Below are 21,712 nucleotides of genomic sequence, written 5' to 3'. Positions count from 1 at the left end.
ATAGATGGATGGATGGAGGGAGGGGATGGATGGATGGAGGGAGGGAGGGTATGGATGGGTGGATGGAGGGAGGGGATGAATGGATGGATGGATGGATGGAGGGAGGGGATGGATGGATGGAGGGAGGGGATGGATGGAGGGAGGGGATGGATGGATGGAGGGAGGGGATGGATGGAGGGAGGGGATGGATGGATGGAGGGAGGGTGGGAGGGGATGGATGGAGGGAGGGGATGGATGGATGGAGGGAGGGGATGGATGGAGGGAGGGATGGAGGGGATGGGTGGATGGATGGAGGGGATGGATGGATGGATGGATGGATGGAGGGGATGGATGGATGGATGGATGGATGGATGAGATGGATGGATGGATGGATGGAGGGGATGGATGGAGGGAGGGAGGGGATGGATGGAGGGAGGGGATGGATGGAGGGAGGGGATGGATGGAGGGAGGGGATGGATGGATGGATGGATATGGGGGGGGAGGGGGGGGGGGAAAAAGAGAGAGAGAGAGAGAGAGAGAGAGAGAGAGAGAGAGAGAGAGAGAGAGAGAGAGAGAGAGAGAGAGAGAGAGAGAGAGAGAGAGAGAGAGAGAGAGAGAGAGAGAGAGAGCGAGAGAGCGAGAGAGCGAGAGAGAGAGAGAGAGAGAGAGAGAGAGAGAGAGAGAGAGCGAGAGAGCGAGAGAGCGAGAGAGCGAGAGAGCGAGAGAGCGAGAGAGCGAGAGAGCGAGAGAGAGAGAGAGAGAGAGAGAGAGAGAGAGAGAGAGAGAGAGAGAGAGAGAGAGAGAGAGAGAGCGAGAGAGAGAGAGAGCGAGAGAGAGAGAGAGAGAGAGAGAGAGAGAGAGAGAGAGAGAGAGAGAGAGAGAGAGAGAGAGAGAGAGAGAGAGAGAGAGAGAGAGCGAGCGAGAGAGCGAGAGAGCGAGAGAGAGAGAGAGAGAGAGGGGGGGGGGAGGGAGGGATGGAGGGACAGGAGGGAGGGAGGGAGAGGGAGGGAGGGATGAAACAAGCATGGTGCTGTGTACAGGGATTAGACCCGTCCACTCACGCTAGAGTTGTTCCAATAACATACAGTAATTTCTCAAAGAGCAGATGTCTATCATGTTACAGCATATTTTCGGTTTTATTTAGTTTAGTTTAATTAGGATAATAAAAAGCTATTAAAACACTGGTTTTAGAAATTATTTATTAATATGAAACTTTCAAAAGTCATGGGTCACTGAACTATGACGACACACAGACGAAAGTGAGTGAAACCTCACTGTAAAGTGAGGTTTACAGTATAGTATTCTCTTATCTGTCCACCCTCACTCATCTTGTTTCATCACAGAAAATGTCTATAAGGAGATTTTACCACATATAGCTAGGTAATCACGCTTCATCCTTTAAATTAATGTACAAAGATACGTGTGCCCCAAATCAGTGAACGAAAATCATGGAAACTCAGTTGTTCACTTGTGTGGATCACTGGCTGGTGTTTGTGTGGACCATTTTGGCTGGTGTTTGGTTCATATGGTTCACTCGTGTGATCCAACGTCTTATGAAGGAATTATTAATTGTAATCTGTGATAGAATGAGAAAGTTTTCCACCACTCTGTGAACTCTGTCTCAAAATCGTAAGCTTGTGGACCACTTGTGGTCCACATGTGTGGTCCATTTGTGTGGTCCACTTGTGTGATCCAACTTGTCATATGAGAGAATTATTAATTGTAATCTGTTATAGAATGGGAAAGTTTTCCACCAGTCTGTGAACTCTGTCTGGACATCGTAAGCAAATCCGAACATCCCTCGCTTCGGCGAACCATTGTTCGTCGAACCGGGTGAGTAAATTCAGCCTGAAAAGTGTGCGAACTAGCCGGAGATTCGTTGAATCGGGGTACATTGAATCGAGGTTGTACTGTATAGACCAATTGCACTAATGTCCCACATAATAAAAGTATTTGAGAGAGTGATCTCCAGTTTCATGGAGACCAATGACCTCCACAACCCAGGCCAACATAGATTTAGAGCAGGAAGATCATGCCTCTCACAGCTACTAGACCACTACAAAAAATCACTGAGGCATTAGAGAAAAACAGAATGCAAATGGGGTATACACAGACTTTGCAAAGGCATTTGATAAATTTGACCATGGAGTGATTGCTCAAAATGAAGTTAATAGGAATAACATAAAATAGGATGATGGATGTTAAATTTTCTGTCAAACAGAATACAAAGAGTAACAGTCAACCAAATAACATAGATTCCAAGGACATTTAACACTTTTGCTCGGGGACAACGCAGTATGGCGTCAAAAATTTATTAGCTAAACGAATGTGCGAGAATGACGCATCGATGCGTCAATGGGTGTTCGCTCATGGGTATGCTTTCGGCTTAGCTGTGGGTGGGGCGTGCTGCAGTTTTGGACATTATATGCACGTACTCCTATAGGAAATTCTATTGCGAACATATTGATACCAAAATTAAAGACCAAGGATGAGAATTGAGGTGACCAAAGTGAATAGAGTATACACATTTTATTGCTCTTGTACGCTCACAAGTAATGCGTGGCCAATTTCTCGGTTTGGTGCAGGTGGTACGCCGGGCTTTTGGACTTTATATGCAGTGGAACCTCTATTAACGAGCATTTCCAGTAACGAGCGAGCCACTCGCAGCAAATTTGTCTCTATTGACGAGCTTCACCTCTATTAACGAGCAAAACCACATGGTGCTTCCTAGTGTCTCACGGGTTCTCGCAAATTCTCGGACGCCTCCGACACCAGTGTTGTTGTTGTATCGCGCACGACAAGCATCCCTCTGGATTTATTTGTGCTTTTCTTTGTTTTTTTGTGGTTTTGTGACTACAATTTGTATGCATGATGTCGCCAAAGAAGCTGCTTGCTAAAGATAGTGTTGTCAGGAGGAAGAAAGACACAATTACTGTGGATTTGAAGAAGGAAATTATAGCAAAGCATGAGCGTGGTGTCTGTGTGACTGATCTCACAAAGGAGTATGGCAGGGCCTCAACAATTTGCACCATTAGTAAGGGGATGAGGAGGTAAGGGAGGATGCTGCCTCTTCAAGTGAGATCAGGGAAGTGTTGGGAATGTTTGAAAAGGTGACCGCATTCTTAGAAAAACATCACCCTGATAGAGCAGTGACAACCCGATTTGTGAACATGTTTAATGACAATTTGCTGTCTCGTTTTAGAGACATCCTAAAACAAAGACAAAAGTAACTGTCAATAGATACGTTCTTTGCAAAAGTAGAGAAAAGAAGAGCCAGTGATAGTGAACCACAATCCGGTCCCAGTGGGGTGAAATTCCCAAGATCAGAGAGAGCCCGCCTGACTCAGAGGTGGATTCTCCTTCCACACCATAACCCCTCTCCTCCTTCCCACCTCCCCATCGTCTCCCTCAAGCCAGCAACGACTCTTCATAAGGTAAAGTAAACATTAAAACAGTACAGCAAAACATTTATAATTACATGTGCAGTATTATATTTACATAAAAAAAGTCATACAAGTATGGATGTTTTTGGGAGAGGAACGGATTAAATTTATTTCCTTTATTTTAAATTGGGAAATTTGTTTCTTAAGACGAGTTTTCCAGATAACGAGCTCGGTGCCAGAACAGATTAAACTCGTTAATAGAGGTTCCAATGTACTCCTGTAGGGAATTCTATTGCGAACACATTGATACCTGAATGAAAAACGAAGGAAGAGAAGTGAGGTGACAAAATTTAAGAGAGTATACACTTTTCAGTATTATCGTGTGCTCACGTGGAATGCCCGGCCCACCTTGGGGTGGTCTGGCGCTCGCTCGCCCAAAGCGCGAAAGTGTAAAAAGCTCTGTACCACAGGGCATGGTCCTTTCACCACTGCTTTTCCTAATTCACATATCAGATATAGACAAAAATACAAGTTACAGTTTTGTATGATCTTTTGCAGATGACACAAGAATCAGCATGAAAATTACTTCCGTTGAAAACATTGAAAAAACCACAAGCAGATATTAACCCTTTAACTACGCAACGCGCCTGCAGGCCCACATCTGGGGTGCGCTACGCGCCTCAGGATATTTGTATTTTTCACGTTCCATTCAAAACTCCCACGGCTACAGGGGGTTCACATCAACTTCCTCAGGGCTCTTGTAAACAGACGCCATATTTAAAAAAAATCGTGGTCCACATTCTCAGGTGTCTCACTCAGTAGTGAGTGAGCAACCAAAGCAGGCGTTCGCAGCATGAGCGCACAGCACTGCTGTTCAGCGTGTGACCACAGCATCGCCTAATAATGTCAAAATATATATATAATTTGTATTATTTAGCCATGATAGTATTATAGAAGAGCCTGAGTGTGATAATGACTGGGTACAATGTTCAAATATCAGTGATTCAATGCTTTTCACGATGTTCACAGCGCTAGCCACAGCACCACAGCATTATTTCGTCCATCTAGGAATCTTCAAACGACGTTTTAGGTTCCTTTTCAAAGTAAACTTGTGGTCAATTATTCATTTACAGGAATTAGTGACCAGGATTGTGGTTATAATTAGCGTTGTGCGTAGTATTGTGGAAGGAGGAATTTTGGTGAGGGAGGAAGGGAGAGAATTGAGGTAGCCTCACTGTGTGGCAGCCACTCTTTGTTTTGCTCACCATACTAGCTTTGTGGTTCGCTACGGGGAACACATATGTACATGGGTATATACAGTGTGTGTGTATATCACACACAGCATCAGGAGTAATGTTGAGAGGAGCTATTTTGGTGAGGGAGGTGACGCCATAATCGTAGCGTTGTCTGCTGTCTGCTGTGTGATTTCTCATGCAGTGTATGGTGGCCACTGTACTGTTTGGACACAATACCAGCTTACTTGCACAGTTCAGGTAAATAAAACATGTAGATAGGTATATATAACATGTGTAAATAGTGTAATAAAAACAATAACAGTATAGTGGGAGGAGCAATTTTGGCGAGTAAGATGTTGGAGTGAGGGAGACTGGCTGGGTGTGGCTGCTCACACTCGCGGTGTTCTGAATGTGTTGATGGTGAATGTATATGGTGTGTACATATGTTGTAAATATACATAAATGAACATGAAACATTGGTGTGAATAACTATATGATTTGGAGGAGCAATGTTGGCAAATACAATGTTGGAGGAGTGAGGGAGGGCTGGCTGGGTGTGACAGCTCACAATCGTGGTGTTCTGAATGTGTTGATGGTGAATGTATATGGTGTGTACATATGTTGTAAATATACATAAATGAACATGAAACATTGGTGTGAATAACTGTATGATTTGGAGGAGCAATGTTGGTGAATACAATGTTGGAGGGGTGAGGGAGGGCTGGCTGGGTGTGGTTGCTCACACTCGCAGTGTTCTGAATGTGTTGATGGTGAATGTATATAGTGTGTGACAGTGTATAGTGTGTAAATAGATTGTATATATACATAAATTAGCATGATACAAGGTAAATATGTGCAACATATGTGTACACAAGTGTCATGCACGTAACAGTGTCCTCGGACAGTACAGATGTTTTACTGCCATAATATAGTGTACGTGTTCATTATACATAGGATTAGCACGTAAAAACAAACAAAACGTATTTGGAACTGTGCACAAAAAATGAACAAAAATATATTCGTGACAACTCGCCCGCCCTGCCCCAGGCACCCTACTGGCCCCAGGAGCGTACGTCACGGGTGAACGGGGAATGATGACGTCACGCGCCAACTTACGGACCCCATAGCAGCCAAAGTACGTACAAGTTCATTTTTTTTTTTTACATACCCATACTGAGGGACGGGATTTTGACACTTTAAAAAAACAAAAGAATTTTTTCAAGAGAATTTATTTCCTGCACACTGAGGGGGGGGGGGGGGGGGTGTCATATTTAGAGGCGGCGCAGTTAAAGGGCTAAATCTTGCGTAGTACTCCAAAGCAACATATGATGCGATGCGCAATTTACTGCAAGTCGGTCAAAGCATCATATGATGCAATGCGCAACTTAAGGGTTAAACATCATGTTATTTTCTGCTGCCCTATTCGTTTTCCTATGACCAGGGAACACAAATGATTACTTTTATAAGGCGAAAAAAAAATTTGGATTTTTTTTGTTGCGCCTAACGGTGTCGCAGGCCAAAAAGCCCTTAGCGGTTTAAGGGTTAATGTGCGATTGGCACAACAGCCAGAATAGCTACTGCTCTATTTCAGATTCTTGTCACAATATGTACTGTACTGTATTGTAGTTAGATAGAAAAATCGTATTCAGTATAAAATGTATTTTTAAGTTAATATTTTTGGGGGTGTGGGACGGATTAGTTCAATTCCCATTATTTCTAATGGGAAAATTCATTTCGATGTTTCGACTTACGACCCATCTCTGGGAACGGATTAAAATCACAAGTCGAGGTCCCACTGTATATGCATGCCATGCGCAGTTTAACCCGGGGAGCCGGTCGGCCGAGCGGACAGCACGCTGGACTTGTGATCCTGTGGTCCCGGGTTCAATCCCGGGCGCCGACGAGAAACAATGGGCAGTTTCTTTCACCTTATGCCCCTGTTACCTAGCAGTACATAGGTACCTGGGTGTTAGTCAGCAGTCACGGGCTGCTTCCTGGGGTTGGAGGCCTGGTCGAGGACCGGGCCGCGGGGACACTAAAGCCCCGAAATCATCTCAAGATAACCTCAAGATAACCCTTCAACCGTGCAATACATACATATACGATGGGAGTAACTGTCACGAAATTGAGCAATACATACATATATATACGATTGAAGGTCTAGCACATGATTTTAAATGCCCCACAAGGGATAGGGGCAGGTATAGTCCACCCAAGGCAAATAGTAAACAGATGAAATTAAAAAAAAAAATTGTGGGTAACATATCTGGGTGTGATAGCCTCGGTACTGAGTAAGCAACCAAGGCTCGCACATGCAGCATGAGCTAACAGCACTGCTGTTCAGCTTCTAGCGGCAGTTGGCACCAGCCATGTGTTGTCAATTACTATAGCTGAGATCTCACCACCACCAACACCACCTGCCTCCCTTGACAACAACTTCCACCACTGACACCACTTGCCTCCCTTGACAACAACTTCCACCACTGACACCACTTGGCTCCCTTGACAACAACTTCCACCACTGACACGACTTGCCTCTCTTGACAACAGCTTTCACCACTTGCCTCCCTTGACAACTTCCACCACTGACACCACTTGCCTCCCTTGACAACAACTTCCACCACTGACACGACTTGCCTCTCTTGACAACAGCTTTCACCACTTGCCTCCCTTGACAACAACTTCCACCACTGACACCACTTGCCTCCCTTGACAACAACTTCCACCACTGACACCACCTGCCTCCCTTGACAACAACTTCCACCACTGACACCACCTGCCTCCCTTGACAACAACTTTCACCACTGACACCATCTGCCTTTCTTGACAACAACTTCCACTACTGACACCACTTGCCTCCCTTGACAACACTTGCCTCCCTTGACAACACCTGCCTCCCTTGACAACTTCCACCACTGACACCACTTGCCTCCCCTGACAACTTCCACCACTGACACCACTTGCCTCCCTTGACAACAGCTTCCACCACTGACAACACTTGCCTCCCTTGACAACAACTTCCACCACTGACAACACTTGCCTCCCTTGACAACACCTGCCTCCCCTGACAACTTCCACCACTGACAACACTTGCCTCCCTTGACAACAGCTTCCACCACTGACACCACTTGCCTCCCTTGACAACAACTTCCACCACTGACAACACTTGCCTCCCTTGACAACAACTTCCACCACTGACAACACTTGCCTCCCTTGACAACAGCTTCCACCACTGACAACACCTGCCTCCCTTGACAACAGTTTCCACCACTGACACCACTTGCCTCCCTTGACAACAACTTCCACCACTGACAACACTTGCCTCCCCTGACAACAGTTTCCACCACTGACACCACCAGTCTTTTCTGACAATACTAACTCCACCTGCCTCCGTTGAGAAAAACTTCCATCACCTGCCCCCTGACACTAAACCCTACCTACCTTGAGGCTACCTTGAGGTGCTTCCGGGGCTTAGTGTCCCCGCGGCCCGGTCGTCGACCAGGCCTCCTGGTTGCTGGACTGATCAACCAGGCTGTTAGACGCGGCTGCTCGCAGCCTGACGTATGAGTCACAGCCTGGTTGATCAGGTATCCTTTGGAGGTGCTTATCCAGTTCTCTCTTGAACACTGTGAGGGGTTTGCCAGTTATGCCCCTTATGTGTAGTGGAAGCGTGTTGAACAGTCTCGGGCCTCTGATGTTGATAGAGTTCTCTCTCAGAGTACCTGTTGCACCTCTGCTTTTCAACGGGGGTATTCTGCACATCCTGCCATGTCTTCTGGTCTCATGTGGTGTTATTTCTGTGTGCAGGTTTGGGACCAGCCCCTCAATTATTTTCCACGTGTAAATTATTATGTATCTCTCCCGCCTGCGCTCAAGGGAGTACAGATTTAGGCTCTTTAGTCGGTCCCAGTAATTTAGATGTTTTACTGAGTGGATTCTAGCAGTAAAGGATCTCTGCACGCTCTCTAGGTCAGCAATTTCTCCAGCTTTGAAAGGGGCTGTCATTGTGCAGCAGTACTCCACTCTAGATAGCACAAGCGTTTTGAAAAGTATCATCATCGGTATAGCATCTCTAGTGTGAAAAGTTCTTGTTATCCAACCTGTCATTTTTCTTGCAGTTGTGACGGCTACTTTATTGTGTTCTTTAAAGGTAAGGTCTTCCGACATGAGTACACCCAGGTCCTTTACATTGCCTTTTCGTTCTATGTTATGATTTGCCTGCGTTTTGTACGTGGTTCCTGTTTTTATGTTTTCAATTTTTCCGTAGCGCATGAGCTGAAACTTATCCTCGTTGAATACCATATTATTTTCTGTAGCCCATAGAAAGACCTGATCTACATCTGATTGGAGGTTTGCCGTGTCCTCTATGTTGCCAACTCTCATGAAAATCCTAGTGTCATCTGCAAAGGATGATACAGTGCTATAGGTTGTGTTCTGGTCTATGTCCGATATGAGGATGAGAAAAAGTACTGGAGCAAGCACAGTACCCTGGGGGACTGAGCTCTTCACGGTTGATGGGCTGGATTTTATTTTGTTGACTATTACACATTGGGTTCTGTCAGTCAGGAAATTGTAGATCCATCTGCCTATTTTCCCGGTAATTCCTTTTGAACGCATTTTATGTGCAATAACACCATGGTCACATTTATCAAAAGCTTTTGCGAAATCTGTGTAAATTACATCAGCGTTTTGTTTGTCTTCCATAGCATCTAATGCCATATCATAGTGGTCCAGCAACTGCGACAGGCAAGAGCGCCCTGTTCTGAAACCATGTTGTCCGGGGTTATGGAGATGCCGTGATTCCATGTATTTTGTGATCTTACTTCTTAGCACTCTCTCAAAAATTTTTATGATGTGCGATGTTAGTGCTATCGGTCTGTAATTTTTTGCCTCTGCCTTATTTCCTCCTTTATGGAGTGGTGCTATCTCTGCTGTTTTTAGTATGTCAGGGATAACGCCAGTATCTAGGCTTTGTCTCCACAGAATGTGAAGGGCCTGCGATAGTGGTTTTTTACAGTTCTTGATGAATATGGAGTTCCAAGAATCCGGGCCTGGTGCAGAGTGCATAGGCATACTGTTTATGGCTTCTTCAAAATCTAGTGGGGATAGGGCGACGTCTGATATGTGATTTGATGTTGGTATCATATCCATGAAAAATTCATTTGGGTTATCAATCTTTAGTGCATTTAATGGCTCACTGAAAACAGAGTCGTACTGCTTCCTCAGTAACTCGCTCATTTCTTTGTTGTCATCTGTGAAAGTTCCATCTCCCTTTCGCAGGGGCCCGATACTAGATGTGGTTTTTGATCTTGATTTTGCATAGGAGAAAAAATATTTCGGATTTCTCTCTATTTCACTGATGGCCTTTTGCTCTCTTTGCCTCTCCTGGGTTTTGTATGATTCTTGTAGCTTGAGTTCAATTGTTTCTATTTCTCTACCTAACCTTCTTCGCCGTTCTTGAGATAGGGTGCGACTCTCAAGTTGTTCCGCGATTCGTTTTCTTCGCCTATATAAGGAACGACGTTCCCGTTCCAATCTGCATCTCTTTCTCTTTTTTCTTAGGGGTATGCGGTTTGAACATATTTCTAGTGCTACTGAGCTTATTTTTTCCAGGCACCGGTTCAGGTTTGCATTTCCTAGCTGTTCTTCCCAGTTTATTTCTGTGAAGTCCTGGTTTATTTGCTCCCAGTTTATCCGTTTATTATTGAAGTTGAATTTGCTGAAATCTCCTCCACCGGGAATCTGGACTGGTTTTGGAGGTCCATTCCCCATGGTTGTCAGTACCTCAATTAAGTTGTGATCTGAGTAACAGGTATTTGTAATCATTATGTTCCCGATCAACTCATCATTATTAGTGAAAATGAGGTCCAGCGTGTTCTCCTTCCTAGTTGGTTCTACTATTTGCTGGTTTAAGGCAAACCTATCGCACATCCGTAGCAGGTCATTTGCATGTGCCTGCTCATTTAGGCTACTTCCTGGTATTCTTTCTGATATTACTGTATTAGCCAGGTGCTTCCATTTCAGGTGCCGTAGGTTGAAGTCCCCAAGCAGGATGATGTTCGGAGCTGGATTTGTGAGGTTTTCCAAGCAGTGCTCTATTTTCATTAGTTGGTCTTTAAACTGCTGAGGGTTTGCCTCCGGTGACTTATATACAAGGACAACAACTACATTTAGGATCTCTATTTTGACTATCAGCACTTCCACCATATCATTTGAGGTGTTTAGCAGCTCAGTACAGATGAGTGTGTCTTTGTCCCTAACTACTGACACCACCTGCCTCCCCTCACACCATTTTATCATCCTACAGCCATTTCTAATGTCCTTCAAGAAGACCTGGACAAAATAAGTACAGTACAGTACAACCTCGATTCAACGTACCCCGATTCAACGAATCTCCGGCTAGTTCGCACATTTTTCAGGCCGAATTTACTCACCCGGTTCGACGAACAATGGTTCGCCGAAGCGAGGGATGTTCGGATTTGGTTACGATGTCCAGACAGAGTTCACAGACTGGTGGAAAACTTTCCCATTCTATAACAGATTACAAATAATATTTCTCTCATATGACAAGTTGGATCACACAAGTGGATCACACAAGTAGACCACACAAATGGACCACACATGTGGACCACAAGTGGTCCACAAGCTTACGATTTTGGGACAAAGTTCACAGAGTGGTGGAAAACTTTCTCATTCTATCACAGATTACAATTAAAAATTCCTTCATAAGAAGTTGGATCACACAAGTGAACCATATGAACCAAACACCAGCCAAAATGGTCCACACAAACACCAGCCAGAGTGATCCACACAAGTGAACAACTGAGTTTCCATGATTTTCGTTCACTGATTTGGGGCACACGTATCTTTGTACATTAATTTAAAGGATGAAGCGTGATTACCTAGCTACATGTGGTAAAATCTCCTTATAGACATTTTCTGTGATGAAACAAGATGAGTGAGGGTGGACAGATAAGAGAATACTGTACTGTAAACCTCACTTTACAGTGAGGTTTCACTCACTTTCGTCTGTGTGTCGTCATAGTTCAGGGACCCATGACTTTTGAAAGTTTCATATTAATAAATAATTTCTAAAACCAGTGTTTTAATAGCTTTTTATTATCCTAATTAAACTAAACTAAATAAAACCGAAAATATGCTGTAACATGATAGACATCTGCTCTTTGAGAAATTACTGTATGTTATTGGAACAACTCCAGCGTGAGTGGACGGGTCTAATCCCTGTACACACACCATGCTTGTTTCATATCCCTCCCTCCCCCCTCCCTCTCCCCCCCCCTCTCTCTCTCTCTCTCTTTCTCTCTCTCTCCCCCTCCCCCATCCATCCATCCATCCCCTCCCTCCATCCATCCCCTCCCTCCATCCATCCATCCATCCATCCCCTCCCTCCATCCATCCCCACTCCATCCATCCATCCATCCCCTCCCTCCATCCATTCCCTCCCTCCCTCCATCCATCCATCCATCCCCTCCCTCCATCCATCCCCGCTCCATCCATCCATCCATCCCCTCCATCCATCCCCCCTCCATCCATCCATCCATCCATAACCTCCCTCCATCCATCCATCCCCTCCCTCCATCCATCCCCCCTCCATCCATCCATCCATCCATCCATCCCCTCCCTCCATCCATCCATCCCCTCCCTCCATCCATCCATCCATCCCCTCCCTCCATCCATCCATCCATCCCCTCCATCCATCCATCCATCCCCCCCTCCATCCATCCCCTCCCTCCATCCCCTTTCTCCCTCCATCCATCCAGAATTGAAGAAACAAATCAAGTTAAAAAAAAGTTAACTGGGTCAGAGTTAGGGTTATCAGCGAGTCGGTCCCTTCACCACCACCGACACACCTCCCCCCCCCACCCCCACCCCTATAGCCCATACACACACCCTCAAATCATCCATCCTTCCATCCCTCCCTCCATCCTACCATCAATCCATCTCCATCCTCTCCTTCCCTGCCTCCCTCCCAAGCTCTGCCTGCCTCCCTCCGTGCCTATCTCCCTCCGTGCCTGCCTCCCTCCCTGCCTCTCCCTCACAAGCTCTGCCTGCCCACCTCCCTCCCAACCTCCCACTGATTTGTGGCAGACGTATCTTTGTAAATTAATTTAAAGGCTGAAGCGTGATTGGCTAGCTACATGTCGTAAAATCTCCTTATAGACATTTTCTGTGATAAAACAAGGTGAGTGAGGGTGGACAGATAAGGGAATACTGTTCTGTAAACCTCACTTGGTTTTCCTTCGTCTGTGTCGTTATAGTTCAGTGACCCATGACTTTGAAAGTTTCAGACTAATAAATCATTTCTAAAACCAATGCTTTAATAGCTTTTTGTTATCCTAATTAAACTAAACTAAATAAAACCGAAAATATACTGTAATATGATAGACATCTGCTATTTGAGAAATTATTTGTTATTGGAACAACTCCAGCGTGAGCGAGTGGACGGGTCTAATCCCTGTACACACGCCATGCGTTTCTAGTTTCAATTCGTCGCCACAGTTCAGTGACTACGGCTTCGAAATAATAAAATTAATAAATCAGGTCTAAAATAAGTTTTTTATATCTCTTATTATCCTAATAATGTTACTAATCTAAATATATAACCTAAAAATATATAATATGATGTAAATCCAATATTTGAGATAAATTTATGTTACTGGATCTGGCTTAAACACCAGCCTACTGGAGGGTGTATAGACCTAGTCTGCGTTTATACAGTAGGCACTCAGTGCTGTTACATTTGTCTGCGTGCGAGTGACGTGTTTGTCCGCCAGTGAAAGAATAATCGTGGAATTTACCATTTTTTTGACTACAGCTTTATTAATATACAACAAGATGTCTCAAGGGCTTGCTAATCGTGCTGTATCTGCAAAGAGGAAGAGAAGTTTTTTATCCATTGAGCAGAAATTAGACATGATAGAGAAACATGAACGTGGCTACTCTGTTACTAGGCTGGCAGCAGAATTTAATGTCGGGAAAAGTACGGTGTGTGATATCAAGAGACAGAAAGATAATATTAGGAAGTTTCTTGCTTCGAGTGATAGTGGTGCATTAAATAAAAGGAAAACAATAAAAGGTTCTGCAAATACAAATTTGGATGAAGCTGTGTATAAATGGTTTAACCAGGAGCGCTCTGTGGGGATGCCACTTGGGGGCGACGCCATTAAGACAGCAGCCGATAAATTTGCACAAAAGATGAACATTCCAGATTTTCGAGCAAGTGAAGGATGGTTGCAAAGATTTAAGAATAGACATAATATTAAGAACAGGAAAGTTTGTGGAGAATCGTTAAGTGCAGATACGGATTCAGTCGAGCCATTTAAGCGTAAATTAAATGATTACATAATAACAAATGATCTAAGGCGTTTTCAGGTATACAATGCCGATGAAACAGGCTTTAATTGGAAATGCTTGCAGAACAACACTTTGGCATCTAGGCTAGATGAGTGTGTTCCTGGCCGTAAGGTAAACAAAGAAAAAGTTTCTGCCATGCTGTGTGCAAATGCAGACGGAAGTCACAGAACAAAGTCCGCCATTGTGGGGAAGTCAAAAAACCCACGTGCTTTGAAAAATTTAATGAACAAGCTACCTGTGGTCTACTACAGCTCTAAAACAGCTTGGTTTACTGGAGATATTTTTGTAGACTGGTTCAAAAATCATTTTTGCAAAGAAGTTAGAGATTTTCAGATAAAGAAGTGTGGAGTGAGACGGAATGATGTCAAGGCATTACTCTTGGTTGACAATGCCCCAGCTCATGTAGGGCTCGACAAATTAACGTCACATGATGGACGCATCAAATGTATGGCCTTGCCTCCCAATACCACCTCTCTGATCCAGCCAATGGATATGGGTGTTATATATGCAATGAAAAGGCTCTACAAACGAGAAATGAATAAAGAAATCATGGTGGTGTTTGAGTCAGATGAAGACAAAAGACAAGGAACCGATTCGCGAGGTCAAGCAACACTGGAACGTTACCAAAAATACTCAATTAAGGAAGGCATTTACAACTGGGCTAAAGTTTGGGATGAAGTTCAAGAGTCAACATTAAGAAATTGTTGGAAAAAACTCCTGTTGCTTGATCATGCTGATGAAGTGACTGAGGAAGAAATGGATTTTGAAGGATTTTCAAATGATATTTATCAAGAACTGCGTGCCGCTGGTGAGACGGAGTTGACGCTGAACGATGTGGAGGAGTGGTTAGATATTGATGCAGTCGATCCACCCATTGGTCATTTAACAGATGATGAGATTATACAAAATGTTACTGGCACTGTTGACGACGACGGAAAGGAAGATGAGGATGAGAATGATAGCAGTTTACAATCTGCTACGTGTGCTAACGCATTGTTCTATGTTGAAAAACTCCTTGATATTGTTTCACAAACTGACAATCCAGAGCTACCAGGCTTTTATCAACACCTAAGGACGATGAAAGATATTTGTCTCAAGGACATGACACAAAGAAGGAAACAAATGAAAATGAGTCAATATTTTTCACGAACTAGCAGCAAATCAATCAGCACAGCCGTACCCAGCACCAGCACAGCCGTACCCAGCACCAGCACAGCTGTACCCAGCACCAGCACAGCCGTACCCAGCACCAGCACAGCTGTACCCAGCACCAGCACAGCCGTTCCCAGCACCAGCACAGCCGTACCCAGCACCAGCACAGCCGTACCCAGCACCAGCACAGCCGTACCCAGCACCAGCACAGCCGTACCCAGCACCAGCACAGCCGTACCCAGCACCAGCACAGCTGTACCCAGCACCAGCACAAAAGCAGCTGAAGCCAACACAGCAGCAGCGAGCACCAGCAAAGCTGATGCAAACATCTAAAAACATCGTGTGTGAAGTGAACAATTAGAATAAGTGTTAAATTTAAGTGTGTACATAGTGTTAAAATTAAAGTTGCAATAATTCTAATGTACAATAGTTTTCAAGAGCTGTATTGTAGTACTCAACATACAGCAAAACCACTTTTAATAATACAGTGCTAACGGCTTAATGCACTGCAGTACCTATTTACTGTAGAGCATTCACAACTTCACAACACTTCAAGATGAAAATAACTCCAACAATAAGGTAAATACATGAATTACAGTATTTTTAGTAGAGTAGTAAAATATAGGTACAGTAAGTAATATGATACAATGCATTTTTATTGTGTACAAGAAAAAAAAAAAGACACTGACGCAAACGCCTCTTGAAGGTCACCTCTTGCAACGAATCCAACGCTCCAACGAACTGGGGGTGGTCCCATATAGTACGTTGAATCGAGGTTGTACTGTATATGGAGCAACACTTGGCAAATGGAATTTAATGTAAATAAATGCCATGATATGGAATGTGGAAATGTAGAACATATACCCCACACAACCTATAAATTATGTGAGAAATCTTTAAAGAATTCTGATAAAGAAAGAGATCTATGGGTGGTTCAAGATAGAAAACTATCACCTGAGGACCACATAAAGAACGTTGTGCGAGGAGCCTATGCCACGCTTTCAAACTTCAGAATTGCTTTTAAATACATGGATGGAGAAATACTAAAGAAATTGTTCACGACTTTTGTTAGATCAAAGCTAAAATATGCAGCGGTTGTATGGTGCCCATATCTTAAGAAGCACATCAACAAAGTGGAAAAGGTGCAAAGACATTCCCCTAAGTGGCTCCCAGAACTGAAGGACAAGAGCTACAAGGAGAGGTTAGAGGCATTAAATATGCCAAAACTAGAAGACAGAAGAAAAAGAGGTGATATGATTACTTCATACAAAATAGTAACAGGAATTGATAAAATTGACAGGGAAGATTTCCTGGCAGTGACTCATGGGGCCAGGCAATAGCTCATCAGGGACAGGGCCATGGCTCATGGGGGCCAGACTGTGGCTCATGGGGACCGGGCCATGGCTCATGGGGGCCAGGTCATGGCTCATGGGGGCCGGGCCATGGCTCATGGGGGCCGAGCCGTTGCTCATAGATTCCAGACCGTGGCTCATGGGGGCCGGGTCGTGGCTCATGGGGGCCGGGTCGTGGCTCATGGGGGCCGGGTCGTGGCTCATGGGGGCCGGGTTGTGGCTCATGGGGGCCGGGTTGTGGCTCATGGGGGCCGGGCCATTTCTCACGGGGGCCCAGGCTGTGGCTCATGGGGGCCGAGCCGTTGCTCATAGATTCCAGACCGTGGCTCATGGGGGCCGGGCCGTTTCTCATGGGGGCCGGGCCATGGCTCATGGAGGCCGGGCCGTGGCTCATGGGGGCCGGGCCGTGGCTCATGGAGGCCGGGCCGTGGCTCATGGGGACCAGGCTGTGGTCCATGGGGGCCAGGCTGTGGTTCACGGGAGCCAGGCCGTGGCTCACGGGGGCCCAGGCCGTGGCTCATGGGGGCCGGGCCGTGGCTCACGGGGGCCGGGCCGTGGCTCACGGGGGCACAGGCCGTGGCTCATAGGGGCCAGTTCGTGGCTCTTGGGGGCTGGACCAAGGCTCATGGGAGCCAGGCCATGGCTCATGAGGGCCAGGCTGTGGCTCATGGGAGCCAGGCAGTAGTTCATGGGGGCCAGGCCGTGGGTCATGGGGGCCAGGCCGTGGGTCATGGGGGCCGGGCCGTGGGTCATGGGGGCTGGGTTGTGGCTCATGGGGGCCAGGCTGTGGCTCATGGGAGCCAGGCTGTGGGTCATAAGGGCCAGGCTGTGGCCCATGGGGACCAGGCCGTGGCTCATGGGGGCCGGGCTGTGGCTCACGTTACCAGGGACCTATGCTGCACAACTTTCACACAGATACTTACAGTGCTCTAATTGTAACGTCGATACAATAAAGCATTCTTGTGGCATCACTGAAAACTTGCAGAATACATTATAACAAACCTTAGGTTATCCATACCGAGGATACCTAAGTACAGTACATGTTATATGATGTTAAGTTATACCCCTTTACTAATGACTCAAATTTTGCTGTTGTGTTTTTCCATATTCAGTATTTGTCATAGCAAAATATATTTATTGAGACCATGCAGAGTGTCAGAAACAAGACAGAGTAGCTTACCTTCACTAGTGTGCGGACAGTATTGACATTCGGGAATTTATCATGGCACTTCTGAAGCCAATCTTCTATTACCTCCACATTGCACTGATTAGCCCTCTCCATGGATGCGATGGACTCCCCTGTGTCACTTTCATCCATGTTCCCCAAGAGCACTTGCAACTGGCTCTTGCCTTCCACTCCTTCTTTGACCATATCCACCACACTAGTGTTCTCCTGCTCCAGCAGCTTGATGGCTCCCTTGTTCTGCTCCACCAGATCACAGAGTCTGTCATGAAGCTGGTGATGGTGAGTTGTCCAGTCACTCAATTGCCCCTGGTACTCACTCAGCTGCGTCAATACCTCATCACAGTCAGTGACCAGGCTCATCATACACTTTTTCTGCTCCTGTGCAAGGGATCGCAACTTTTTGCTGGTACTTCTAGAGCAGTCTACACGGCGTTTTGTCGACGTGCTTCCTGCCGACATACGCTGGGTATCTTTGAGTTTCCTAATCAAGGCCTCCACACAGTAGCTGATAGGAAACTGTAAAGCACTTAATGCTCTATGTGGGGCACGGCAGTTGGGGCAGGGAAGACGATCATTCTCGATAGCATTTTCAATACAGTCCGAGCAGAATGTGTGGCCACACGGTAACGTCCGCGGCCGCCTCGTTGCTTCTTCATAATTTTCATAGCAGACAGTACACTCTTCTGGCTTGTCAGTATTCTGTGGAAAATATTATGCTAGAATACTGTGAATATTGTACAGTATATTGTAGAAAATATTGTGTTCTTCTGTGGAAAATAATGTGCTAAAATATTCTGCTGAAATTCTTGAGAGAAGTTACAATTTCACTAGAATGATGCAGAGAATGAGCCACAATAACCTAGGTGAAAATTAATTACCCGGTACTTTAACCCCACTCAACTTCGAAGTAGCCTTAGACAGCATGTCCATCCACTCTGCACAGACTCCTGGAATTCTAAATTCATCAAAATTAAAAAAAAAAACTGCGTTAAATGTAATGAATGAATGTTTCTGGGTGAGCCCCGGAGGTTCTCCTGGAGCTATCGGACTAATATTCTATGTATTAGTCTGGGGCAGTAGTCAATGGCATTCAGCCTACCGGGGACCATGAGCCAGAACCTGGCCCCCTCAAAGAAGCACAGGGAACAATGGCCTCTGGAACCCCCCCCCATGTGGTTGGGGGTATTCTTTGTCTGCCATCGACCGAGGTTAGGTTCCCAGAAAGGTAGGCATAACAAACCCTAATTGGTAAGAAAATTGCAACCAAAGATTGAACAGGGAGGCAGAACTCCCCCAACTCTCAAGGAGACAAGCAAACAAACAAACGTCACACTACCGCCACTGTGGCACTTGTCCACACAGCCCTCCCCTCCCTGGAAGGGGGAGGGGGGAGCCCCGGAACCCCCATGCCGGCTACTCTCACATACCAGTTCGGAGGCTGAGCATCAAAAGCAAAACGAAATCGCCAATAGGAGGGAGGGTTCCAAGGAACCTCCGGGGCTCACCCAGAAAATGGCATTTCATTACATTTATTGCTGGTTTTCTGTGGGAACCCCCCGAAGCTACATAACCCAAGATAAGTAAAGGAGGCACTTACTCCAGGAGGCGGCCGTCATGTGCTTCTCAACTGTTACGAACCCAAGTCCACCGTCGGAACACGGAGCAGTGACGTCAACGCCATCTGTGAGTCTGCTCCTGAAAACCCCCACAACATGGACAATGCCATTAGTGATGACGGGAATATACTGGCAATAGGTGCTGGATTCCTGTCCTAGTCGGCTCGAGAGGTAGCCGGTGCTGACCTCTGGTGAGGTGGCGCTTAGACAATGAGCGCCATCTATGGAGCAAAAAGGTGTACGTTTGTGGCTAAGCCAGTAAGTGATGTTTCCTAGTGGTCCCAGGTAGTGTCCCAGTGTACTGATGACGTGTCTTTATTCACAGAGTCAACGTAGGGCTGCTGTGATGTATGAAGAGTCAGTCTACCCAAAGCAGCCAAGGTCTCTACACCAGTCTGCTTCACAGAAGCAGTGAGCCGCCGCCGGACGAGAACTGTAGTGTGTTTAACTGTCTGCCTGAGGAGTGGCAGTGACGGGATTCACCGTACTCGGGGCTGGCTGGTGGAAGAGACAGCCGACTGTGGTGCCGAAAGAGGAGAGTAACCAGCGAGTTACACGAAGCTCCTGCCTAGGGCTTGCAACCCTAGTATTCGCTCATGAAGTGGCCTAACAGCGTGAGGCTGATTGGTACCTGCCAGCAACAGGCTGGACTGTGGTTGTGGGCCTTCACGGCGAGGCACCTAGTAGAATTGTGACTTGGCTGGCCCGTGGCCAGGGTAGACTCATCGTTGTTTCCTGGTACCTGCTGAGGGTAGTGCCACGGATAAGGAAACCCGGTAAAAGACTGCATGGAGTAAGCTTCGCCGAGTGTTCAGTGTCTTCAGAGAGAGACGATGATGTACATAGTGTAGTAATATTTTCCATTTAAGACTTTTATATATATATATATGGTGACGGGAAGACTAATTATATATGGTTAAAGTGATGAACTTGTGTATTTAATGTACCTCCCCTTTTTATTTTACTTGCATTACTGAGCTCGCCTCTTGAAAGCCTCTACTAACTTGGGGCCGGATATATGAACTTTCGTACCACCTGAAAAGAACCCGGTTGCGTCCTATTGTGGCCGTAACAAAGTCGAGACAACTGGCTGCAGCCTGTGACCCAAAGCTATACATGAACGCCCAGGATCAGGAATATTTGCCAAATAACGGGCGGCCAGGAACCTGTTCAACCTCCAAAACGCCCTCGCGCCCGAATGTTAGACCAAGATATGTTGCCAAACACGTTAGCCAAAGCAGCAAACTTATGAACGTCATGGGCATGAGGACAGACCGTATAGGCTAGCTAAATTTAATAACCCTGCGGACGACCTGGGAGACCCAAACCCTGGAATAGAGAACAAGGAAAACCGGGTCAATCCAAAGCACATCCCCAGCCACCAAAGCTGAAGCGCGCAGATAACAGCGAAGAGCCACAACCAGTCACAACAAATGATGCACCCCAGGCATCATATATCGAGAGACGCTGAAACCATACCGAAATGAAGAGGTTCACTTCCAAAAGCCCGTACGTCTGGCAGAGCCAACTGAAGGAGTGGGTGTCCAACATCCATTCCGTGGATAGGGGGAATGAACTGGGACAGGCTGTCCGCCAGGACGATGGACACCCCACGGATATGAACTGCACAGAGAGCTAAACCCCGAGAAACCAGCAGACGGGCCACTCGAAGTGATCAGCCCCAAATAGCCAAGGACCAAAAAGAACCCCGCAGTTCAGGCAATGAACCACCCGAGAGCAGTCTGAAAAAAAGCAGGATCATTGAGCCCTGAGCGACCCGAACCCTTTAGAGCGACAGCCAAATGGCCGCAAACTCCCGCACCGTGCTGTGAGCCCGACGGAAGGACGGACAACACCAACCCTGGCCGGCTTGGTGAGCACTGGCCACAAAGCCTCAGCTAGAGATGACACATCCGTGAACACATTGAGTGAGGGGCTCGGGTAGGTGCCAAGTCACTGAACCCCGAACAAAACGAAGAAGAAAACAGCAATGCAGCAATCGACAAAAAGGCCATGGAGGCTGAACCCAGCAATCACGAAACAGGAGCGTCCTCGAAAGAACCATAACCCGACCCAATGTGTAAACCAGCACAGAGAAGTTCAGACTCCCACACAACTACTTGAGCAATCAAGCAACTGCTGAGTGGCCTGGGACTCACCCAGAAACAGCTGAAGGCAGGACTACAGCCGCAGCACCACTGCCAGAGGGAGACATGAACATAAGAATAAAGGTAACGGCAGAAGGCCTATTGGCCCATACGAGGCACCTCCTATTTATATCCCCCCAATCTCATTTGTATATACAGGGGTACCTCAGTTTAAGAATCTAATCCGTTCCTTGAGACAGTTCGTAACCCAAAAATTCGGAAACTGAAGCGAATTTTCCCATAAGAAATAATGGGAAATGAATTAATCCGTTCCTGACTCACCCAAA

General features: G+C 46.1%; 1 protein-coding gene across 4 annotated transcripts in view; it reads right to left on the bottom strand.

Moving 5' to 3' along the window:
* The window catches only part of LOC123772619 (uncharacterized), a 56,451-nt gene that overhangs the window by 12,862 nt on the left and 21,877 nt on the right, over window positions 1-21,712 (bottom strand). For all 4 annotated transcript variants that reach the window (XM_069303605.1, XM_069303604.1, XM_069303607.1 and 1 more), the window contains exon 3: window positions 17,657-18,361. In XM_069303605.1, the coding sequence (XP_069159706.1) occupies window positions 17,657-18,361 (705 nt within the window). The remainder of the gene's footprint in view (window positions 1-17,656; window positions 18,362-21,712) is intronic.

Source organism: Procambarus clarkii, chromosome 50 (assembly GCF_040958095.1).
Source record: "Procambarus clarkii isolate CNS0578487 chromosome 50, FALCON_Pclarkii_2.0, whole genome shotgun sequence".
In the NCBI taxonomy this organism is placed as follows: Eukaryota; Metazoa; Arthropoda; class Malacostraca; order Decapoda; family Cambaridae; genus Procambarus; species Procambarus clarkii.
Note: the sequence above shows the minus strand (reverse complement) of the source record. Positions and strands in the feature narration are given on the sequence as shown.